Consider the following 19,559-nt stretch of genomic DNA (forward strand, 5'->3'; position numbering starts at 1 on the left):
ATTCACCTGGACTGATTATGCCTTGGGGTCGCTTTTGGGTACCCAATAATAATATTTGCCTGGAAATAATGCCACGTTGCGTGCAATAGTCATTCCAATATCTGATCGCAAATAAATGCATTCCCTATTTTTACCCCCATGGTATACTCTGGGACGGGCAACATGACCGAACTCCATGATCAGGGTTGGTAACTGCCATACGTTCGCTGAAGACGAAGACGTGAGGGTACCTGTTCGTGCCCCTGAGCTTTCTTTTACGATACCACGGATGTTCTTTCTCGCGCAATGGCAGATCCGTTAGTTGTCACTTCGGAACAAGCGCCCGTAGAAATAGACCACATTTACTTGAACTTGGTGACAAGCGCTCGACCTGTTGAGCGAGTTGCAAGTGACACCAAGTGGGGTCCGTACGTGATTTACGCCTGTCTTGTGTCCACCTGGATCATTTACGTACTCATGATGAAGTGGTGTTACAGAAAGAGCAAGGACGACGAATACAAGGTAAATTTATCCGACTTAGCATGTGTTATCCGTATGGTATTTACCGTTCCGCTTTGGCAGGGTGCCAGAATTTACGCAGAAGAGAACATGCCCACGGACGAATACACGTACGCTCTTATCGTTCAGACATCACATAGACGCGTAAGTGTACAAATCAGCTGTTCAACTGTGTCGACGATACAGTGTTATTTCAGAACTCGGGGACAACCTCAACGGTGTCCGTGACCATCAAAGGCGAGCTGGCAACATCTAATTTGTGTATTCTCAAGTTAGGCCGTTCGAAAAACTACCTTCTTGGCACTGCTTGTAGAAATGGCTTCTGCATTACCTCAGGAGCTGACCTCGGAACCATCGAAGAGCTGATCTTCGATGCTGTCCCTCAAGGGCAACATCCTGACTGGTAACATACCCGATCCTGCAGTGTCCGCCCCGTAATTTACCTTTGCAGTTTTTTTTAACACTGACCAGGAGGCTCAGCCGCGTGGATTTATGGGACATGACGCACAAGAAGCATTACGTGTTCCTAGATGACTACTTGATCCCGTTCAGCAAACTATGCCGGCACAGCATCTCCCCTTTGGACAATCTAAGGGCTCCTCGCGTCCTAAAGAGGCTCCGAAGGGAACGAGTTGTCAGGTAGAATTTGGGAAATCGTTCCGGTGCAACTCTTCATGCTTCTTGTATATGCGATGCTCAGGGCTCTGCGGCTGTATCACCTTCCGTTCAGCATCTTCAGGTTCCCATACGGCAGTCGTTTCACGCGCGATCAGCGACTCACTGCGGTGCTTTTCCTGGTCCTTTGGAGCATGTTCGCGGCAATGCTCCTGCACGGTTACTACCATGAAGGCAAGGAATTCGACTTTCTCTACGTCTTCAGTTATGTGTGCTGCCTCAGCGGTACGCTCTTTGTCTGGACCCTGATCATTTCTGCGCTGTTTGAGTAAGTATACAACCTACACGAGCTCTCTAGGACGTGAGCTAGAGGCTGCCCTGCAGGGTATTCTACCAGGATGCTGGTCGCGATGAATGGGTAAAGCCAGCTGAGCTCTGTCAAGGCCATGGTCATCGGGAGACGTCAAGCAGTGGTGATACTAGCAGTTCGACAGCCAAAGAACCCGAGCCTATGCCACCCGCATATCAATACTGCAGGAACAGGGATATACAGGTGACTAACTGGGCAGTCTGTACTCTTTCGATACTGCTGCACAGTATCCATCGAACGCAACAAACTAAAACAAACATGTTTCTTTTCGTTGGAGGTTGAATTTACTATACCAAGCATACCTAAAAATAGATTGGAGGCTTTACAAAGCTTAGAATGTATCCCACCAGTGTCGGCAGTCATATATGTCCGTCCATAACCGCACGAAGAGGAGGATGGGAGGATGACCGCGTAAAGTTGCTGAATTTAAACGCGTCATGCTGGGTGCCCAAAGATAGCACCAATATTTTACTTCACCAGTCATTTACTCCGTTCATTCTGCTCCTAACAAATACGAAATGTACTAGTACCCAAAGTACCCTGTCCATTTCAGGACACCGTTTCCCCCAGCACAAGGCTGTCTTTGAACCCCGCTTACTTTAAGGTTTCCTACTGTTCAGTTATCTCCTCTGCCAACAGTTGATATAGATAGTTTGAGCCGATCGAGATTGACATGGTTGCTCGGCGATTTCCCATGGGAACATCGGAACACCTCGTAAGCCACGGTAAACCTTCGTTATGATGAAACCATTTTTCGTTTTCTTTCGAGTTGTCGCTTTATTCGACGTTTAACTAGGTCCCTTCCGAAATAGGCCAGTCTGGCACCAATCTGGTTCCAGATTCGGATTTGTCGAATTTTACTTCCAGCAGACTGGTCTTACAGCGAAGGGTGAGTAGCACGGAGCCTCTATAGCGAACCCAGCTTACGTTTTTTTATTCTTCTTTTTGCACCTAAATTAGAAGGCTGCCAAAGCGCCAAGGAAAAGTTTTGCTTCCTTGCTTGAACACTCGCGCTATGTTTCCGCGCGCTTCCGATGTTGCTGTCAATGTTTTTGTAGCGCTTCCGCTTTTACCGAACTGATCGAATTTCCCTCCGCTCCTGTTGCCTTCGCTATAGCGAGGCTTTCCTGGACGCGATTTCACGTTTATTTACGTAATTTCTGTTTCATCTCAGATACCGACTGGCCACAGCGCCACTTTTGGAGCCCTGGTTGACGACGTGGTCTTCAATGCCCACGCGAACGGCTTACGCCTCAGCTACTGTTACCCGTCCTTGGAGTACAGATTTGTTCCCTGGGCGGTTGTGGGAGCCTGCAGTGCTGTCTTCACTGCAGTGGTCGCCATCAACGGCTATCAGTACGGCACCCAGGCCAGCATCAGCTGGCTGCTAACCTTGTCCTTCTCCGCTTTGCTCACCTGCTTCGTCATTGAACCAGTCAAGGCTATTTTCATTGCCATTGCCTTCGTACACTATTAGCACCTCAACGTCGTGTACCTCCAACACCGTGCGTTTTCATTGTCCACAGCACCGCTTTCATACTGTTGTCAATGTAAAAACACGAAATCTCTGTTCTACTATAGATGGGTGGTGGATGGAAGTGTAGCATGGCGAGCTATTGTCTGTATATATGTAAAACATCCATACTTAGGCTGTGAATTTCACACATCACAAGTTCATTGACTCCCACATCGCAGCTTTCGTGATCTTCGAAATGCACACTGATCGTTCCAGAAGGACAAGCTCCACGTTCAGGGTCGGGTTGGATTCCAAGTAGAAGGGATACTTCTCGATTAAGGTGTTTTGCATTTTTGTTGCCGGCTGACGCTTCTTTCTTTCTATTGGACGAAGAAATAGCATATGTCAGCCTGACGACGCCTTCATGTCAAGTACAAATGGTGGATACAAATCGGGCAATTAGTACACAAAAAGACTCAGCTTTGCACCTTGCTCACAAAAGTATGAAGCAATCGGCTACACTGCACAAGATATAGTGGCCAGGAGATATGTACAGGAAGAAGACGCCTCTAAGAAGTAGTTCACGTCAACTTTCAGAACTGTCACAGAGCTACATTACAAAGAAACGTTCTCCCACACTACCTAGGAAAACGAATTCGAGTTACTTCGTCCCTACTTCATTCAATTGTAGTGTGGTATACATACCAAACGTTGAGCGCAGTTTAAGCCGTCTCGCTGATAAAACATACCCTAAAAAATCAGGTCACTTACAACCGCCATCAGGCACAAATCTTCCGCCAGATTCAAAATGACGAACGTGGGAGAGGGAACGTCTAAGGCGGAGGTGCAGAGATGGAGCGAGGGGGAAGGGAAGGGAAGGCACCGGCCATAGAAATCATAAGTAGACAGGCTAGAAGAAAAGCTGGGGGAGAGCAAAGGAGTTGTACGGAGGCAAGACCCTCTCCCAACGTCAAAGTCCGGGAGGCGCTATGATAGATATTGTGGATTCGGCCGGATTCGGCCACAGCCTTTCCACGTGTGAAGACCAGGCGCGTTCGGCGCAATGGTATCCAATGCAAGTCGCTTCCGCTTCCGCTGAGCTCCGCGTGCCATGCCGTGTGCGAAGTGTGTGTGTCTTGTTTGCCATCGTCTGTGTGCTTGGATTCCGTGGGGATCGAGTATCGCATGTGCTGCGACATGAAAAAAGGGCTCACGGAACTCGTGGGAGACACCGTTCGTAACGTGCTAGGGCTACCGTATCGATCGATCATAGCGGCTCACATGTTCAGACGCCCCCCTTCGCAGATATAGTTACTACGAGAGTTCCTATGGCACCGGCATAGTCTGAATGGGATCGGCTCGGCTTGGGGCTTGGCACGCGGCATAGTTGTCATGATCGTGCGAGGCTGAGGTTCTAAATTCATCCGTGTGTTAATTGTGATAAAAAGCAATACAACGCTATGTTCTGTTACGCGAAGGGCAATAAAAAGGCATACATGCTGAAAACCGAACAACGTCACAGAATGTGGCGCAACACTTCGACGAATGCTCTGGAAGACTTTAGTTCCACGTCGAGACAAAAGTATAAATACATTTCCAGCGCGTCCTTCCTCATCAGCATACGTCTTCAAACAAAGCGAAGATGATTTACACAAACAGAAAATGGGTACGCCTCGCAAGCGGAAACGGCAAGTGTTTACAGGTCGTCTTCCTTCAGGGGAGGATTTAAGGGTCTGTCATGGGGGGGGGGGGGGTGGACGATGACAGAGCGATGACGAAAACGTATTATGAAAGAGAAAAACTGCACATCTGCAATCGCAAATGAACGACGTTTACAGGAAGTTTTTCTTTAGCATACGTCTTATACACAGACTGTGAAGACGTATTATCAAAGGAAGATTTGTGCCTCTTGCAAACTTAAACGGACGACGTTTACAGGAGGTTTTCTTTAACATACGTTTTAAACACAGGCTGTGAAGACGTATTATCGAAAAAAAATTGTGCGTCTTGCAAACTTAAATGGACGACGTTTACAGGAGGTTTTTCTTTAACATACGTCTTTAACAGAGATACCGAAGACATATTATAAGCGGAAAATTTGTACATCTTGCAAATGTTAATTGAATACGTTTACAGGAGGTACGTTTATAGGAGGAGACGTGTACAACAAAGACGATAAAGACATATTATAAATAGAAAATTTATGCGTCTCGCAAACGTAAACGGGCGACGTCTACAGGAGATTCTTATTTAGCGCACGTCTTTAACAAAGACGGCGGAGACTAATTATAAACGAAGAAATCGATGCGTCTTGCGCGAAATCGACGAAACGAAAATCGACAGCGTTTACAGGAGGTTTTTCTTCAGGATACGTCTTTAACAGAGATGCCAAAGACGTATTGTAAACAGAAAATTTTATGCGTCTCGCAAACGTAAACGGGCGACGTCTATGGGAGGTTTCTATTTAGCACACGTCTTTAACAAAGACTGCGGAGACGTATTATAAACAGAGAAAAGCGATGCGCCTTGCAAACGAAAATCGACAACGTTTACATGAATTTGTTTATAGGCTACGTCTTTAACAGAGATGCCAAAGACGTATTATAAACAGAAAATTTATGCGTCTCGCAAACGTAAACGGGCGACGTCTATGGGAGGTTTCTATTTAGCACACGTCTTTAACAAAGACTGCGGAGACGTATTATAAACAGAGAAAAGCGATGCGCCTTGCAAACGAAAATCGACAACGTTTACATGAGTTTGTTTATAGGCTACGTCTTTAACAGAGATGCCAAAGACGTATTATAAACAGAAAATTTATGCGTCTCGCAAACGTAAACGGGCGACGTCTATGGGAGGTTTCTATTTAGCACACGTCTTTAACAAAGACTGCGGAGACGTATTATAAACAGAGAAAAGCGATGCGCCTTGCAAACGAAAATCGACAACGTTTACATGAGTTTGTTTATAGGCTACGTCTTTAACAGAGATGCCAAAGACGTATTATAAACAGAAAATTTATGCGTCTCGCAAACGTAAACGGGCGACGTCTACGGGAGTTTCTTATTTAGCACACGTACGTCTTTAAGAAAGACGGCGGAGACGTATTATAAACAGAGAAAACGATGCGTCTTGCAAACGAAAATCGACAACGTTTACAGGAGGTTTTTCTCTAGGATGCGTCTTTAACAGCGATGCCAAAGACGTATTCTAAATGGAAAATTGGTACGTATTGAAAATGTGAATGGAATACGTTTACAGGAGGTTTTCGTTTAAGACACGTCTCCAATAGAGACGGTGAAGAAGTATTATAAACGGAAAATCGGTACGTCTTATAAACGTGCCATAAATTACGCATACTAGACGTCGCGTTGACGTCCTGATCGTCTCCTATCCCAATTTAACAAAATAAAGGCGTTTTTGTGACCTCCACACTATGTAAGACAGGAACTTTCGCGTTGCACATCAATGAACTGTGGCGAACGCTTTCGCCAATTCACTTCTTTGCCTGAACATCAGTAAGTAGGAATTTGTAATTTCCTCATTAGTTTCTGACATCGCTTGTACACGGCATTTTTTCGGCCATCTTCCTTGTATTGCATTGTTGTGTTGCTGTGTGTTGTTGTGTGTGTAGGCCATATGTCATATGTATTTTTCTTTTTTTGTTTTTCTTTGGAGGCCTATAGTGTGAAACCTTGGAAGGAAACGAGGAAACTTTGGGGATATTATAAACAAATAACTCAGCGCGGACGGCATCAGTAGTTCTTACAGACCCCCTTCGACCGCCCAAATGTTTGACGACAACCCCCTTAACTTTTTGTCATTGCATCCCCTCCAGGGGGCAGATTGACTATTTCAGCTTGTCGGTAATGGTCGGCTGTTTGATGTAATTACAGAAACAAAAAAAAAAGCTTTCTGGATAACAACAAAACAAAACACCCCATGCTTTCTGATTCTGGATAACCCACTGGATGGCATCTTTGAAATATAACATGAGTGGAGAGGCTATCCAAACAGAAACATGACGTCACTGTTTTTGATAAGTCTCCTCCTCACGCACGAAAAACCGAAACCGAAACTGGCACCGCTCCCTCCAAACATTTCTTTTCTCCCTCTTTTTCTAAGGCGGGGCTCCCCAACTAGACGTCAGTTACCCCACTCTTCTAGGATCCCGTTCATTGTCCGCGCGTGGGACGACCCGCCCAGAGAGGTTGTGCTATATTATCTCACGTTCCATAGGTGTTTGAAAGCACTCGAGCGATCGTCGGATATCACTCCAGGAGGGAAAGAATGAAGGCAGCTGTGGTGGCGTATTTGGTTTGTGTATGCACGTTTGCAGCAAGAAGAGTGTATTCGGTGACCAATAATGATTCAGGTGGGTGCCTTCCCTCTGAACACGCAAGCGGGAAAATGGCAATAGTGGGAATGTGAGGTGCTCGATTGCTTTTCGCGGGGTCATACCTCCGCTGCTGAAAATGTAGTTCCTTAAACGTCGCATCACGTGGTTCCGGTGCGATCGATGAATACGAAGCGTCTTCGAAACAAACACACGCGCTTCTTGCGTTTTCCAAACTGCATGTTTAATATCTCGAATGTAATTAGCTGCTTTATTTAATGTTTTTGTTTAATGTATTTGATGTTTTAACTAACCAGTCGAATAATTAAATTATGTACGTGAAAGTATGCGCGTACTCTCCGTGTACTTCTTTGCGGGAACGACAATAAGCAAACATACGTCGTCTTTCAAGCACGCGGTTTTTCGCGCTCGTTTTTCATGCACGTGTACGACAAGCACGAAAGATCATTTGTTTTCCACAATTTTTCGGAGACAGAAACGGAGTTCAGAAACGATGCGGACTGTCAAAAAAATTTTTTTTTTTTTAATGTGGAGTAAACGACGGTAACACAGCCTAAAGTTTTAGATGCTAGTAGTGCGCTGCGTCCTTCTTCTTGGTGATACCTGTTCATTGTTCCCCTTTCGCGATTTTCCACCATGAATTATTGCAAACTCGTTAGCTTTCCCTACTACATAGTAAAGGCATTATTGGTTAAAAAACCTATAACGTTGCTATTCAACAGTTGGAAGCACAAATGGACGACGTATTAAGATCGTGCGATAAACTGGCTGGTTGGCAATGTGTTCTGGAGTGTTGTTTGTTTGTTTAGGGAGGAAGACCGTGCTGCACACATCTGGCTGTTGACACCTCGCTTGGCTCGAGATTTCTTCCTCTAACCGCGATTATGACGAAAACAATAGCGCTTGAATTTGAAAAACGTGCACAACGCCTATTTTCAGACGTAAATGCTATTTAACATTCAAGTCCACACAGATGCGGGCGGGCCCACCTTACGTGTAAACCCGCTCTTCCAATTATTCAGATCAACTTTACCCTCAAAGTGGAGTACAATTTTTATTATGAATAGACCTCGGGACACGGATTCAGTGGAGAGTACATATGACGTAACGAACATCCTTCCTAGTAAATATGAGACTGATCTTTGTGACTGATTTCGCACCGTCCGAGCCTCACATGATTCTGTGACTAAGTTCGTAAGATAAGATTCTTAGCTGACGAAATTTCATCGTGCATTCCACGTGCTCGACAACAACATATTCCGCAAGAGCTCCGAGTTGACACAGCACGTGTTATCTTTGATCCATTGTTCCCAAGCAGCACAATTAACGTACTGAAAGTCGAGTGCAATAGGGGTGGCCGGTGTGTGTTTTATCAGTGTTCTTTAGTTTCACAAGTCTGTTCAAGGCCTTCGACCCGTCCACCCCTATTGCACTCAACTTTCAGTACATTGTGCTGCTTGCGTTCCAAGCCCTTCGTCACACTGCGTAGTCTTATGCATCTGCCAAAAAAAAAAATCACTTATTCGACGTAACATGGAAAAGCGATCGAGATGCCGTATACATGCACGCATTTGCTCCTTCCGCTCTCGAAGTGTGCTACACAACAGCGCAGGGCAAATGCCGACTGATTTCTTCGCTTACCGCTTCGAACATGCTTGACACTCTAGTGACAACTTCTGTGATACTGTGTTCGCGCGGTATCTGACATTGTGCAGTAAGTGTATCTCGGTGCCTAACGTTCCTTTCCCCCGTTTTCCTTTATCCTGCTACACCCACTCTACCCCTTTCCTGTTTTTGTTTGTTTGTTCTCTTTTTTCTAGCTCTTTTTTTTTTTCACCCACAAACGCGTTTTAGAGTAGCCAGTTCTGACTGGGTCGGGACTAACCTCTCCATATTTTTCTTTTTCCAATCCAATCCAATTCAATCCAATCTTCGCTCGCAGCGGAAGATTCGCGCTTGACTTTATTGCGCCGCGTAGTGGGCCATCCTCCAGTCTTCAGTTGGAGATTTTTTTTCTTTATTCCGTGTTAGCGCCGCGAAGCAACTGTGGCTATGGACAGATGGAGAGAGGACAGCAGGAAGGAGTGGGGGGACAGGGGATTAGCATGTGTCCGGGGCCGACTTCAGGGGGAACTGTGCCGACATTCGTCTGGAAAGTCTGCGGGAAAACCCAGGGAAAACCTCACACAGCACAGCGGGTGGTAGGATTCGAACCCACTACCTCCCAGTCTTCAGCACGACCTTGGCTACCATCAGCGAGCGGGGACGCCTTAACCCGTCCGGCCATGCCGCTGGTAACGCATGCATTGTTGGTTGGTGGTGACGCTTGTGGAAGAAAGATCCAACGGGAAAAAAGATCCATCGGGAAAGAACATCCAACGGGGTCACGTGACAGATGGAAAAAAGATCCAGAGGGAAAAAAGATCCAAACGAGAAAGAAGATCCATGCGGAAGAAAAATCCATAGGGAAAGAAGATCCACGCGGCAAAAAGGTCAATAGGGAAAGGGAATCCAAGTGAGGAAGCGCGTGAATGTGTATATCGGATCGAAAAGAATGCTTAATCAGCGGCCCATCGTATCCTGCTGCCAGTTTGTATTACGTTTAACCCGATATTTCCACGAAGACCGCAGGATCAGGGAACCGTGACCACAGAACTTGTGGGAATCCGCCCGTCGAATCCCAGTCGGTTGCATTTGTCCCCAGCTTCCAGCATGCCGTGGATATGTACTACATTACTTCTTAGGACTGGTACAAGCATGTACGCAATGAGCCATGTCGCAATGCGAACTGCAACTGTACAACACAAAGAAGTTTCAACGTGTTCACGTGACAGAGGGAATAAAGATCCATACGGAAGAAACATTCATAAGGAAAGACGATCCAAGCGAGAAAGAAGATCCATGCGGCAAAAAGATCCATAGAGAAAGAAGATCCGCTAGTGGGTCTTCTTTCTCTATTGATCTTTTTTCCCTTTGGATCTTTTTCCTGAAATCCTTTTTTTTTTTCTTTATCACATCACCACCAGATTTCAGAAAGAAGAAAAAAAAAGAAAAAAAAGGGGGAGGGGATGTGAGTTACGACGAAGTCGAACTGGCTACCCCCTCATCTTCAACAGTTGCCCGTTGCGTCGATCCCGTCGTATGATTGTGTGTATGAGTGAGAAAAATGTAAGAGTGAAAGGGGGATGAGTGAGAGAAGAGTGGTTGATGTGTCGTTTCAGATGACGCGCCATTGGAAGTCGCTGGGGAGGTGTGTTAGCTTAGCTCAATTGGTAGAGCCCTGGACCGGTAATCCAGAAGATGTGGGTTCGAGACCTACAGCCTACCTAACCTTTTCAGTGATTTCCATCTTTCATCGTGAATTTCTTAGGCAATTTGAGGCTTTGTACGTATATAGGTATTTGTCCTTTCTATGATTGTTCCAGCCTCAGAACATCAGTTCTCTCAAGATCGTACTGTTGTTTATTTATCATCTTTTCTCTCTGGTCTCTATCTCTCTACAACTTCCACAAAAAGAAAAAAAAATATTCACGTGAACACACATGACACTAGCCAGGTGAGATACGTGTCACGCACCGCGCAAACCCTCGTCTGCACCTGCATTTTGACGACTGCATCGTGCGTGAAGGACGGATTAAAATCAAGAACACGCTTAGGGACGACGAGGCTTTGTATGTATTTGTCCCTTCTATGTTGTTCCAGCCTCAGAACACCAGTTCTCTCACGCTTAGGGACGTTAGGGGAAGGCTAGAGTCACTAAATAGCTTCGTGAGTCTACTTCTAGAGTCACTTCTAGAGTCTTCTAGAGCCGCTAAATAGCTATTTAGTGACTCTAGGAAAGGCCACTTCTTCAAACTTTGGAGTTCTAAGAGGTCTGCGCAAAACGTGGAGAAGGTAGAAGCATTAGCGTGCAAGGTAATGCCCAAAGAAGAACGCAATCATCCACGTACTGTAGGGGACACTGTTGTCTAAAATCAGCACTCCGTGGTTTTTCTCATTTCAAATCTCCAGGTATTGCAAGACTATTTCTTTCGAGTAATAAACAGGTGCAGCACATGGTCCACCTTCAACTACAATATTGGCACAACACTTTCAAGCGCAACAGAGGTAATATATGGGACGGCGAAGTATATACTGACAGGCGATTTTAGCTAACCGTGTCCCCAACAGTACAACGTTGTACTTTGGTTCATACATGAGTCTCGATGCATACGGTTTTACGAGTTATTTTGCGAGCCTTTACGTAGTACTTTTACAAGAACGGTTTCAGCGTACGTGCGTGCTCGCGTCGTACCAGCAGCGCACAAAACCAAAACAACGGAGAACACCCGAATGCGATACACTGCCTTTTCTGAAAATTTATTTACATAAATTTTAGATTTATTTAGAACCAGTTTTCTGTCACACCAACGCATTCCTTCACTCCTTCTACCCGCGCCCCATCAAACTTTGGAATTCATTGTCCGAAGGAATCCATGATCATTCATCCTTCAAATCGGCAGTAGCGCACATAATCATCTTATTTTGTATTTTCAATTTGGACGCTTGTCTACACTGTCTCTATGGCCTCCCAGCCACAGTGATTATTCAGTGATTGTTATATTTGTTGTGATTGTTGTAATAATTTTCCTTTGTATTTTCTTCACCCATGTAATGCCTTCTGGTCTTCGGGTTTCTAACAATAAATAAACAAATTGGAAATGATCATGGATTCCGCATACGTCGTCGCCATCATTCGGTTATTGTGAACGCTACGTCGCTTTATGTAACATCCAGAGAATCCTGGCGACTCAATAGCCATCAGCCACAACTATTCGGGGATACCCTCAAAGTGCAGTGGGGAAAACGATAGATTTTATCTATTCCTGTATTAAATATAAAAAAAATCACAATTTTTGCAACCGCTACGCGATAGTCGCAATACAAATGTTCATACTGACAGATGTCATTAGGGATTGAGAGATCCAACTGCAGCTCCATCCGACTGATATTTCCCATTCGTCCATCATGCATGTCAACAAATAAACAATGCACCAATCCACACGTAGAGGTATTCTACGTTCGGCGGGATTTTGTCAGTCGAACCAAGCTGCATTAAAGAGGCGGTGAAACTTCCGCTGCAGAAACATATTTTGGGAGCGAGTTCTATGAAAACTTTACATGGGGGAGGAGGATTTCTCCTTCCCAAATGCACTACGTACTAGATCGGGGTGGAGGGTTGAACCGTCGAACCTCCCTTTGCTTGAGCACTTACAGAGAGGTTATCAACTGGCATGAACCAGGGCTTAGCGCCCAGTGCGAATGAAAACCAACTGAATGTTTCTAGCAGTCGTGTATTTTTGTGTGGAAAAGGCCTAAAGCACCCGCCTAACCTTCAACTTCCAACAAGGCATGCTCTGCGGTGTGTTTCTCTTCTTCTTTTTGCCTAAAAAGAACGCCCGTGATTAAAATTTTTTAAAAGCCTGTGACAACCACCACGTTGAAAGTTGAAAGTCACTGAAAAGGTTAGCCAGCTGTAGGACTCGAACCCACATCTTCTGGATTGCTGATCTAGGGCTCTACCAAGCTAAGCTAACACGCCTTCTCAGCGACTTCCAGGGTGCGTCATCTGAAGGGACAAACCAGCCACTCTCTCTCACTCACTGAGGCTTTGTATGTATTTGTCCCTTCTATGTTTGTTCCAGCCTTAGAACATCAGTTCTTTCATGTTAACCAGCACGTGACATGACGCTCGTGGGTTTCCTTTTTGAGAAGAAAGCCCGCGGGCGTGATGTCACGTGGCATATATTTGTTGTTCCCGGGCTCTGTTTTTCAAGGGCCCCTTAAAGGGTAGAAAAATCTCTCCTCGCAAAGTGAAAGACATCGCTACAGCTTGACAACAATACAAAAGGAACGAGGTTCCTCGGATTCGGTCGCGTTGTGCGTGACGCGATGGACACCTCCGATATGCGCTTTCCCCCTGATCTCGTTCTCATGAGGCGCGGCAATCCGAGACGCCCTCCCATTGGTCTCCGCGGAAGATATCCCGCGGTGATTGGTCACCCTATCCGCCCCCCCACTGAGAAGAAGAGGGAAGGCGTACACTGCGACTTCTTTCACTTTCCAATTCCGAACGACGCAACAAATGAATCCCTCCTTTTTTTTTTTTTTTTTGGCTACCAAGGTAGCGGCATCTACCATTAGTGCATTAAGCACACACCATTTCACTAAAAGAAAAGGAATAAAAAAGCTGTCCAACCTCGGTCAATCATCAACCAATTATTCAAAAATTAGCTAATTAGTGTTATATAATTCATTCATTAGGCACAATGAAAAATAACAGTTACCACTTGAGTCAAACTCCCTTGAACAAAACCTTCGGCACAAAGATCTGATGTCGCCTACTGGCTCACCCTGACCTTTCTCGCGGCTGCCCAATTGGCGGGGACACCTGCCATGTGTGCCATACCTAGAGAGGTTGTACTGTCCAGTATAAGTTGATGGCAGCATATGTCACAAGCCAGACCTGTAAAAATTACTTTTCCAAAGTAATTGAATTATGATTGCAATTACATGTTCACAAAAAATTAAATTACAGTTACAATTACTCATTTTCTATTGTAATTCAATTACGCTTACAATTACTAAAAAAAGTAATTGCATTACACTGAATTACATTCACAAAGCTGACTGCAACGGGCAAACGACGTGCTAACTGCAAGATTTGATGTACACATTTATTGCACATGTTCTGAAAGATGATGGTAGTTGTGCTTGTGGTAGAAAAACAAGTTAGAGAAATCTTACACAAGGACAAGTCTCTTGCCATGTTAAAGAAACACCGAACATCACAGTCAAAAGGCTTTCTTTCTTCGGGTATGTGAACAAAGTGCGGATCATGAGTGCAGCTTGTAACGTCCATTGGCTTTCAAGAGTAAGGTATTCTCAAAGTTCTTGTCTGTAAGGCTGCCACGTCTCCTTGTCATAACAAGACCACCAACCGAAAACAACCGGCCTCGGTGGCTCAGTCGGTAGCGTGTTCGCCTTCTGATCCCGAGATCGCGGGTTCGAACCCGGCCGAGGACGCCCGCAACTTGGTGGCAGGGTACAAGTTGCTTAGACACGCCGTCTTCCGCGAGGGACGTTAAATACGGGGTGCCGTGTGATGAGCTTTCATCGCACGTTAAAGAACCCTCAGGTGGGCAAAAGCAATCCACAGACCGACCGCTGTGGCGTCGCTCATGATCTTAGTTGTCTCGCGACGTAAACACCCAATTATATATATACAACCGAAAACAGACGCTCCACTGGTGCACTGCTGGGCAGCCCAACATTGTACTTCATGAACACCTTGAGCACACAAGGAAGATCTTTCAAGCAGTCTAACGACTCTGAAGTGCGGGTCGATACCCACAATTCGTACTCCTTTTCCCAAGGCGCAAGAGTTTTTCTCCTTCCACATTCAAATGTAAACAAATCTGTACCGAAAAATGTACCCATCTGAATCGAGTCTTTGGGTAATCACTGTGGAAAAAAAAAAAAAAACGGTGTGGAACTGACCCAAACTTTAAACATTGGGTCTTCCCAGATATAGCGTTCAAAGCAATTCCGAAAGTAATTCAAAATGCGTTACGTGTTACTTGTAAAAGTAATTCAATTATAGTTATAATTACATAAAACCTAATGTAATTCAGGAAGTAATTAATTACAGTAATTCAATGACTTGTAATTTATTACTTTACAGGTATGGTCACAGCCTTTTTAACTTTTACCGTTCTCTGCTCCTCTATAAGGCCCACATTCCCTCAGCAGAGTGTGCTACTACGCTCCCGGATCACCTTCCCCATCCCCGACGGATCTGGATCCGATGCTGTGCACTCACATAATCTTCGGCTTTGCGGACGTTGGGAAGAACAACACGCTCATCCCGACGCACCCGGATGACGTCAGCAAATACGTCAAACTCACTGGGCTCAAGAACATCAATCCCGATCTCAAAGTGATGCTATCTGTTGGGGGCGGAGGTTATGGCAGCCCTTTTAGCAGGATGGCCAACAGTTCTGAAAGCAGACATACGTGAGCATTCATCTTTCCACTAACGGTGCAACAAGTGCTTACTGACTATGTTTGAGACACACTGGTCAGGGATGCTTTGAAAGCCTTACCAGGTTGTGCCAAACACCTAAGCATTTTACATCTTTTACACGATGTTACTTCCAACTAAGTTCACCAGCAGAATGCTTGTAGTAAATCTAAAAGAGGAAAAGAATAATATGTATAGCTTGAAAAACACAATGATTTTGTGTGCGTATAAGCTTTCAAACTAATTTATTATTAGGCCATGCCAAGAATTACATTAAAAGCACAGCGTGGCTTGTTCTCCGCAATACTTTTTGAGCCAACATTGACCTTTCAGTCTAGGAGGATAGCTATGGCTATGCTACTATGAAAAAAGTGTCCTACATTCAAAGGGTGTCGATAGTTCATAGTCTGGTTACACCTTCCACTGTCAGTTTCCTCTCATCTGCTGCCCATCTGCTTCGAAACTATAACTTCGATGGCCTCGACATTGACTGGGAGTTTCCAGCTAAATCAGAGAGAGAAAACCTGGTCCTGCTGTTAAAGGTAAGGAGACCTTATTATAACGAGCATGCATAGCGTGATTCATAATAAAACCACAACCAGACATGGCAAACAACATGACAAAGCTGCAGCTTTCAGAAAAGTACGATCAAACACTAGTATAACCAATGAACAGGATCTCAGGTGAAAAGTGCCAGGACAGACGACATGGACACAGAAGACAACATGCACTCTCCTGGAGTGCTAATCTTCAAGAAGTTACACCTGAATTATCCTACATCTGACTTCTGCTATTGTGACCCGATATCGTACAAGCAGTCCACATATTCTGCTGCAATGAATTCACAATTATGTAGTCATGCACCTATTATGACGTGGCTACGTGCCCTAAAATCAACATATTTTCTTGCTAGTCTCGAATTGCATGATCAACATGTAAAGGCATCACAACAAACTAAATTTCTCACATATATACTATATACATGCTCGTGGCTTGTGCTGAGATGGCAGTGAAGCATCGTTTCACATAAATATAATATTGAGCAGTTGTGGCAGTGGTCACAAGTCATCACTTGTGCACAAGTGTGTGTCTATCGCTGACGCACTAGGGACACAACGGAATAGATCTTGTAACCTCTCGTAATCACGTCTTTTTCAGGAAGCCAGAAAGGTTCTCAACCACCTTCTACTTTCAGTTGCTGTGGCTTCCACAGAAACCATAATTGACACAGCCTACGACGTTCCTGGTCTGGCAATGTACGTCCTAGCTTTGCGTCTTGGTTCACCAACAACAGTGGTGCGCAAATTTATTAGAAATATATCGCCAACGAATGCTGCAAAACTAATTCCTCACTAAGCATGCGCGGCCATGTTCAAGCTAGCAATTTCACCCTTCAATTAATCGCTTTTCAGGTACGTCAATTTTATCAACCTGATGTCGTATGACTACCATGTGTATCAGCCATATCTGCCATTTACGGGACACAACAGTCCACTTTTCCATCGTAAAGTAGAGCAGGGGTATTTCTCTACTTTGAATACGGTGAGTTTATTGCGTCGTAACCTCCCCGAAATGCATTTATCTCAACACCCCTGGCTCGCAATACATTTCTACACTTCAAAACAGGAACTTCGGCACCACTGCACACCCACAAAAAATAACAGCTGTTACTTTCTGGGTTACAGGCATGGTCTGCGGAATATTGGGCGTCGAGCGGGATGCCTCGTAACAAGATAATGGTCGGCATTCCGACATACGCACGGACATTTACGCTGCTCGATCCCGCCGACCATGGATTTGACGCTCCCGTTTCAGGGATTGGACCTGGTGGCGGAAGCGTGGGCTATCCATGGGTATAACTTGAGATGCTGCTCCTGCATTACCATTATAATTTTAACGTAACATACTTTCTGCAGAAACATTTAGTGTATAAATCGTGCGCTTATGCAGGTTTGTGACTTTCTCCGGAACAAAAGCACATCAGTATTTGATGATGAGAGCCAAGTTCCGTACGCTTACAAGGACACCACTTGGGTTGCCTATGACACTTTTGCGAGTATTCGTTCAAAAGTAAGTCACACAAAAGTACTTCTGCTTTGAGCATTTCCAAGTGTTGTTTTTGTAGACCTAAAAGTTGTTTTTCTTTCAGGTCATCTGGGTCAAAGCACGGCAGTTTGCTGGTGTCATGACTTTTGACCTTTGCAATGATGACACAACTGGTTCATGCAACCAAGGAAAATTTCCACTGCATAATATGATTGCCAAGATGCTTACGTAATTCATCATTACCTGCACGGCAGAAACTTCGCAAACCACGAAAGCTTACAATCACCTTTTTGATTACTGCCACACTGCAAAGCATCACCATCACACAAGTCGTGCGAGTAATTTTGATCAGAATCATTTTGTCATGTACAAACCCATAATTTTATTTGTTTAAAATAAAATGTTCCACTACATATCACTGAAGAGGTGTGCAAACCGTTCATCAGCTACACACCGCAACATATAAAAGCTTAAGCAAAGCTGCAGGCAAGGTCAGCAGCTGTGAAGTGCCAGATGTCCAAGGAAAAGTCGAGACAGTCCCTTTAAAACAGCTGCCGCATAACCACACTTGTTTATCAATGCTTGTTGTTGCTTTAGTATACGATACCCTGGCTGTTGAACATTCCGCATGTTCAATTTGTATAAAAAAAAGCGTCTAAAAATACTGAATAAATTACGTAAATCAATATGCACGTGCACACGTAACGGATGTTACGAACGATGGCAACCTACGCTAAGTAAAAGAAGGTACTGTGCCGCTGACGCTTTTTGCGACACTTACAAATGCAACTGGAAATATTCCACCTCAATTGTAACAGTGGATAAGCGCAACGGAACCCTTCCAGTCTTTAAAACACTACCAGTTGGCAAAGTTCAAATTTACATTGCTTATCATTTGTTATAAAGTCGTACGAGGCACAAGGCAATGTAGACATTCCTTACCACCTTCACAGAACAGCATCATGAGTCCTATCTTCGTAGTAGAGTATGTACAACGCATAGAGTGTAGGCACAAGTATTCCTATAACGACGAGGGTGATGATTATTCCGCACCATCCAATACCACAGTCAACGCCACTCCAACTGTGCTTCTGAGCAGGATGAGTCCTTTGTGGCACTTCCTCTGAGGCACGACGGGTCTCTTGAAGTTCATTTCCTTTCTGGATCACCTCCTCCACCTGCCGTTCAAGCTTATTCCAGTAACGGATCGCTCTGTCTGGTGGAGAAGCTCCACTGTCGCTCTGAATGTCACCATCTGTCACCTTCTCATCTGGACAGGGATCAACGAGTTTGGCAGTCTGGACAAAGACTCTCGTAGGTACTTTGATGGAAGTCCGAGCAAAGAAATCTTGATCACCGAGCAGATTGTTAAACTGCTTTAATCTTCCGACCTGTGCGGGGAGAAAGAAATAACAAAATTAAATCAAGGTGCGAAGGAATTCGCGAAAGAGTATCAACGGAGGAGGTTTCGAGCAGGTGCGAACATCCAAAGAAGAAAACGTCATGAGAACACATGTGTGCGAACCTTACCGTGCATCCATATCGCAATGCCAGACCTTGGAGTGTGTCACCTTCGGTAATTTTATGGTCGCTATAAGGCACCTGTGGCTTATCTTTCTTTCCGGCGTGATCGCGTCCTGCCCTATCGCTGCTGCGCTGGCGAAGTTCTGTGGCATCGTTAAGTTCCTGCAGTGTAGCATCCTCTCCATCCGAAAATACGAATGTCAAGTGTTCGTCACTGTCCGGTCTGCCGTTAACTTGTCCACGAGCGTACGGATGTGGGTAACGACCGTGTCGTGACAGAGACCATGACTTTGGAAATGATACCATCGTGTTGCTCCGAATGTCGCAACATCATATATAGTCATAGGCGTCGATGTTACATGGTGAGTCCAAACTTCCAAGTCTCCACTATCACCCACAAACAGCAAATGCTAGGAATGGAAACACGTAGATCTCCGACATATGGTGGATTACGTCGGCTCGACTAAGCATGTCGCTGACTTGGCTAAATCTACGACTTGTGCCTTGGCCCCTTGGCTCTAGCCAGCTGTTGCCGTGTAGCGAGTGCCTTACGGTAGATAAATAAACCACTTCGGTATTATGCTCCAAACCAGGCTACAAAGGAATATTAAAAAAAAAAAGCTTCAGCCGA

General features: G+C 44.9%; 3 protein-coding genes across 3 annotated transcripts; 2 read left to right on the forward strand and 1 right to left on the reverse strand.

Moving 5' to 3' along the window:
• The first annotated feature begins 225 nt into the window (after positions 1-225).
• On the forward strand, positions 226-3,086 carry LOC135387462 (uncharacterized). The gene is made up of 7 exons (XM_064616647.1): positions 226-501; positions 562-642; positions 696-901; positions 970-1,137; positions 1,199-1,441; positions 1,498-1,666; positions 2,658-3,086. The coding sequence occupies exons 1-7, from the start codon at positions 286-288 to the stop codon at positions 2,958-2,960; spliced, it is 1,386 nt and encodes a 461-aa protein (XP_064472717.1). The 5' UTR covers positions 226-285; the 3' UTR covers positions 2,961-3,086.
• Positions 3,087-7,121: 4,035 nt separating this feature from the next.
• On the forward strand, positions 7,122-17,819 carry LOC135388806 (acidic mammalian chitinase-like). Its single transcript, XM_064618624.1, has 8 exons — positions 7,122-7,314; positions 15,069-15,351; positions 15,789-15,900; positions 16,517-16,614; positions 16,771-16,900; positions 17,044-17,211; positions 17,309-17,428; positions 17,508-17,819. Exons 1-8 carry the CDS (start codon positions 7,230-7,232, stop codon positions 17,634-17,636), a joined length of 1,125 nt encoding a protein of 374 aa, XP_064474694.1. The 5' UTR covers positions 7,122-7,229; the 3' UTR covers positions 17,637-17,819.
• Positions 17,762-19,421, reverse strand: LOC135388807 (lysM and putative peptidoglycan-binding domain-containing protein 3-like). Its single transcript, XM_064618625.1, has 2 exons — positions 18,935-19,421; positions 17,762-18,795 (listed from the first exon to the last, which is right to left on the reverse strand). Exons 1-2 carry the CDS (start codon positions 19,232-19,234, stop codon positions 18,352-18,354), a joined length of 744 nt encoding a protein of 247 aa, XP_064474695.1. The 5' UTR covers positions 19,235-19,421; the 3' UTR covers positions 17,762-18,351.
• Between the last annotated feature and the right edge of the window lie 138 nt (positions 19,422-19,559).

This window comes from Ornithodoros turicata, chromosome 3, assembly GCF_037126465.1.
Source record: "Ornithodoros turicata isolate Travis chromosome 3, ASM3712646v1, whole genome shotgun sequence".
Taxonomy (NCBI): domain Eukaryota; kingdom Metazoa; phylum Arthropoda; class Arachnida; order Ixodida; family Argasidae; genus Ornithodoros; species Ornithodoros turicata.

Bases quoted from the DNA above. Each gene is read 5' to 3' on its own strand.
- LOC135387462 (XM_064616647.1), top strand. From the start codon at position 286: ATGGCAGATCCGTTAGTTGTCACTTCGGAACAAGCGCCCGTAGAAATA. The intron at 902-969 runs GTAACATACCCG...AACACTGACCAG, and splicing joins CAAGGGCAACATCCTGACTG to GAGGCTCAGCCGCGTGGATT. The intron at 1,667-2,657 runs GTGACTAACTGG...GTTTCATCTCAG, and splicing joins GCAGGAACAGGGATATACAG to ATACCGACTGGCCACAGCGC.
- LOC135388806 (XM_064618624.1), top strand. From the start codon at position 7,230: ATGAAGGCAGCTGTGGTGGCGTATTTGGTTTGTGTATGCACGTTTGCA. The intron at 7,315-15,068 runs GTGGGTGCCTTC...CTCCTCTATAAG, and splicing joins GGTGACCAATAATGATTCAG to GCCCACATTCCCTCAGCAGA. The intron at 16,901-17,043 runs GTGAGTTTATTG...TCTGGGTTACAG, and splicing joins ATTTCTCTACTTTGAATACG to GCATGGTCTGCGGAATATTG.
- LOC135388807 (XM_064618625.1), bottom strand. From the start codon at position 19,234: ATGGTATCATTTCCAAAGTCATGGTCTCTGTCACGACACGGTCGTTAC. The intron at 18,796-18,934 runs GTAAGGTTCGCA...CTCCCCGCACAG, and splicing joins CATTGCGATATGGATGCACG to GTCGGAAGATTAAAGCAGTT.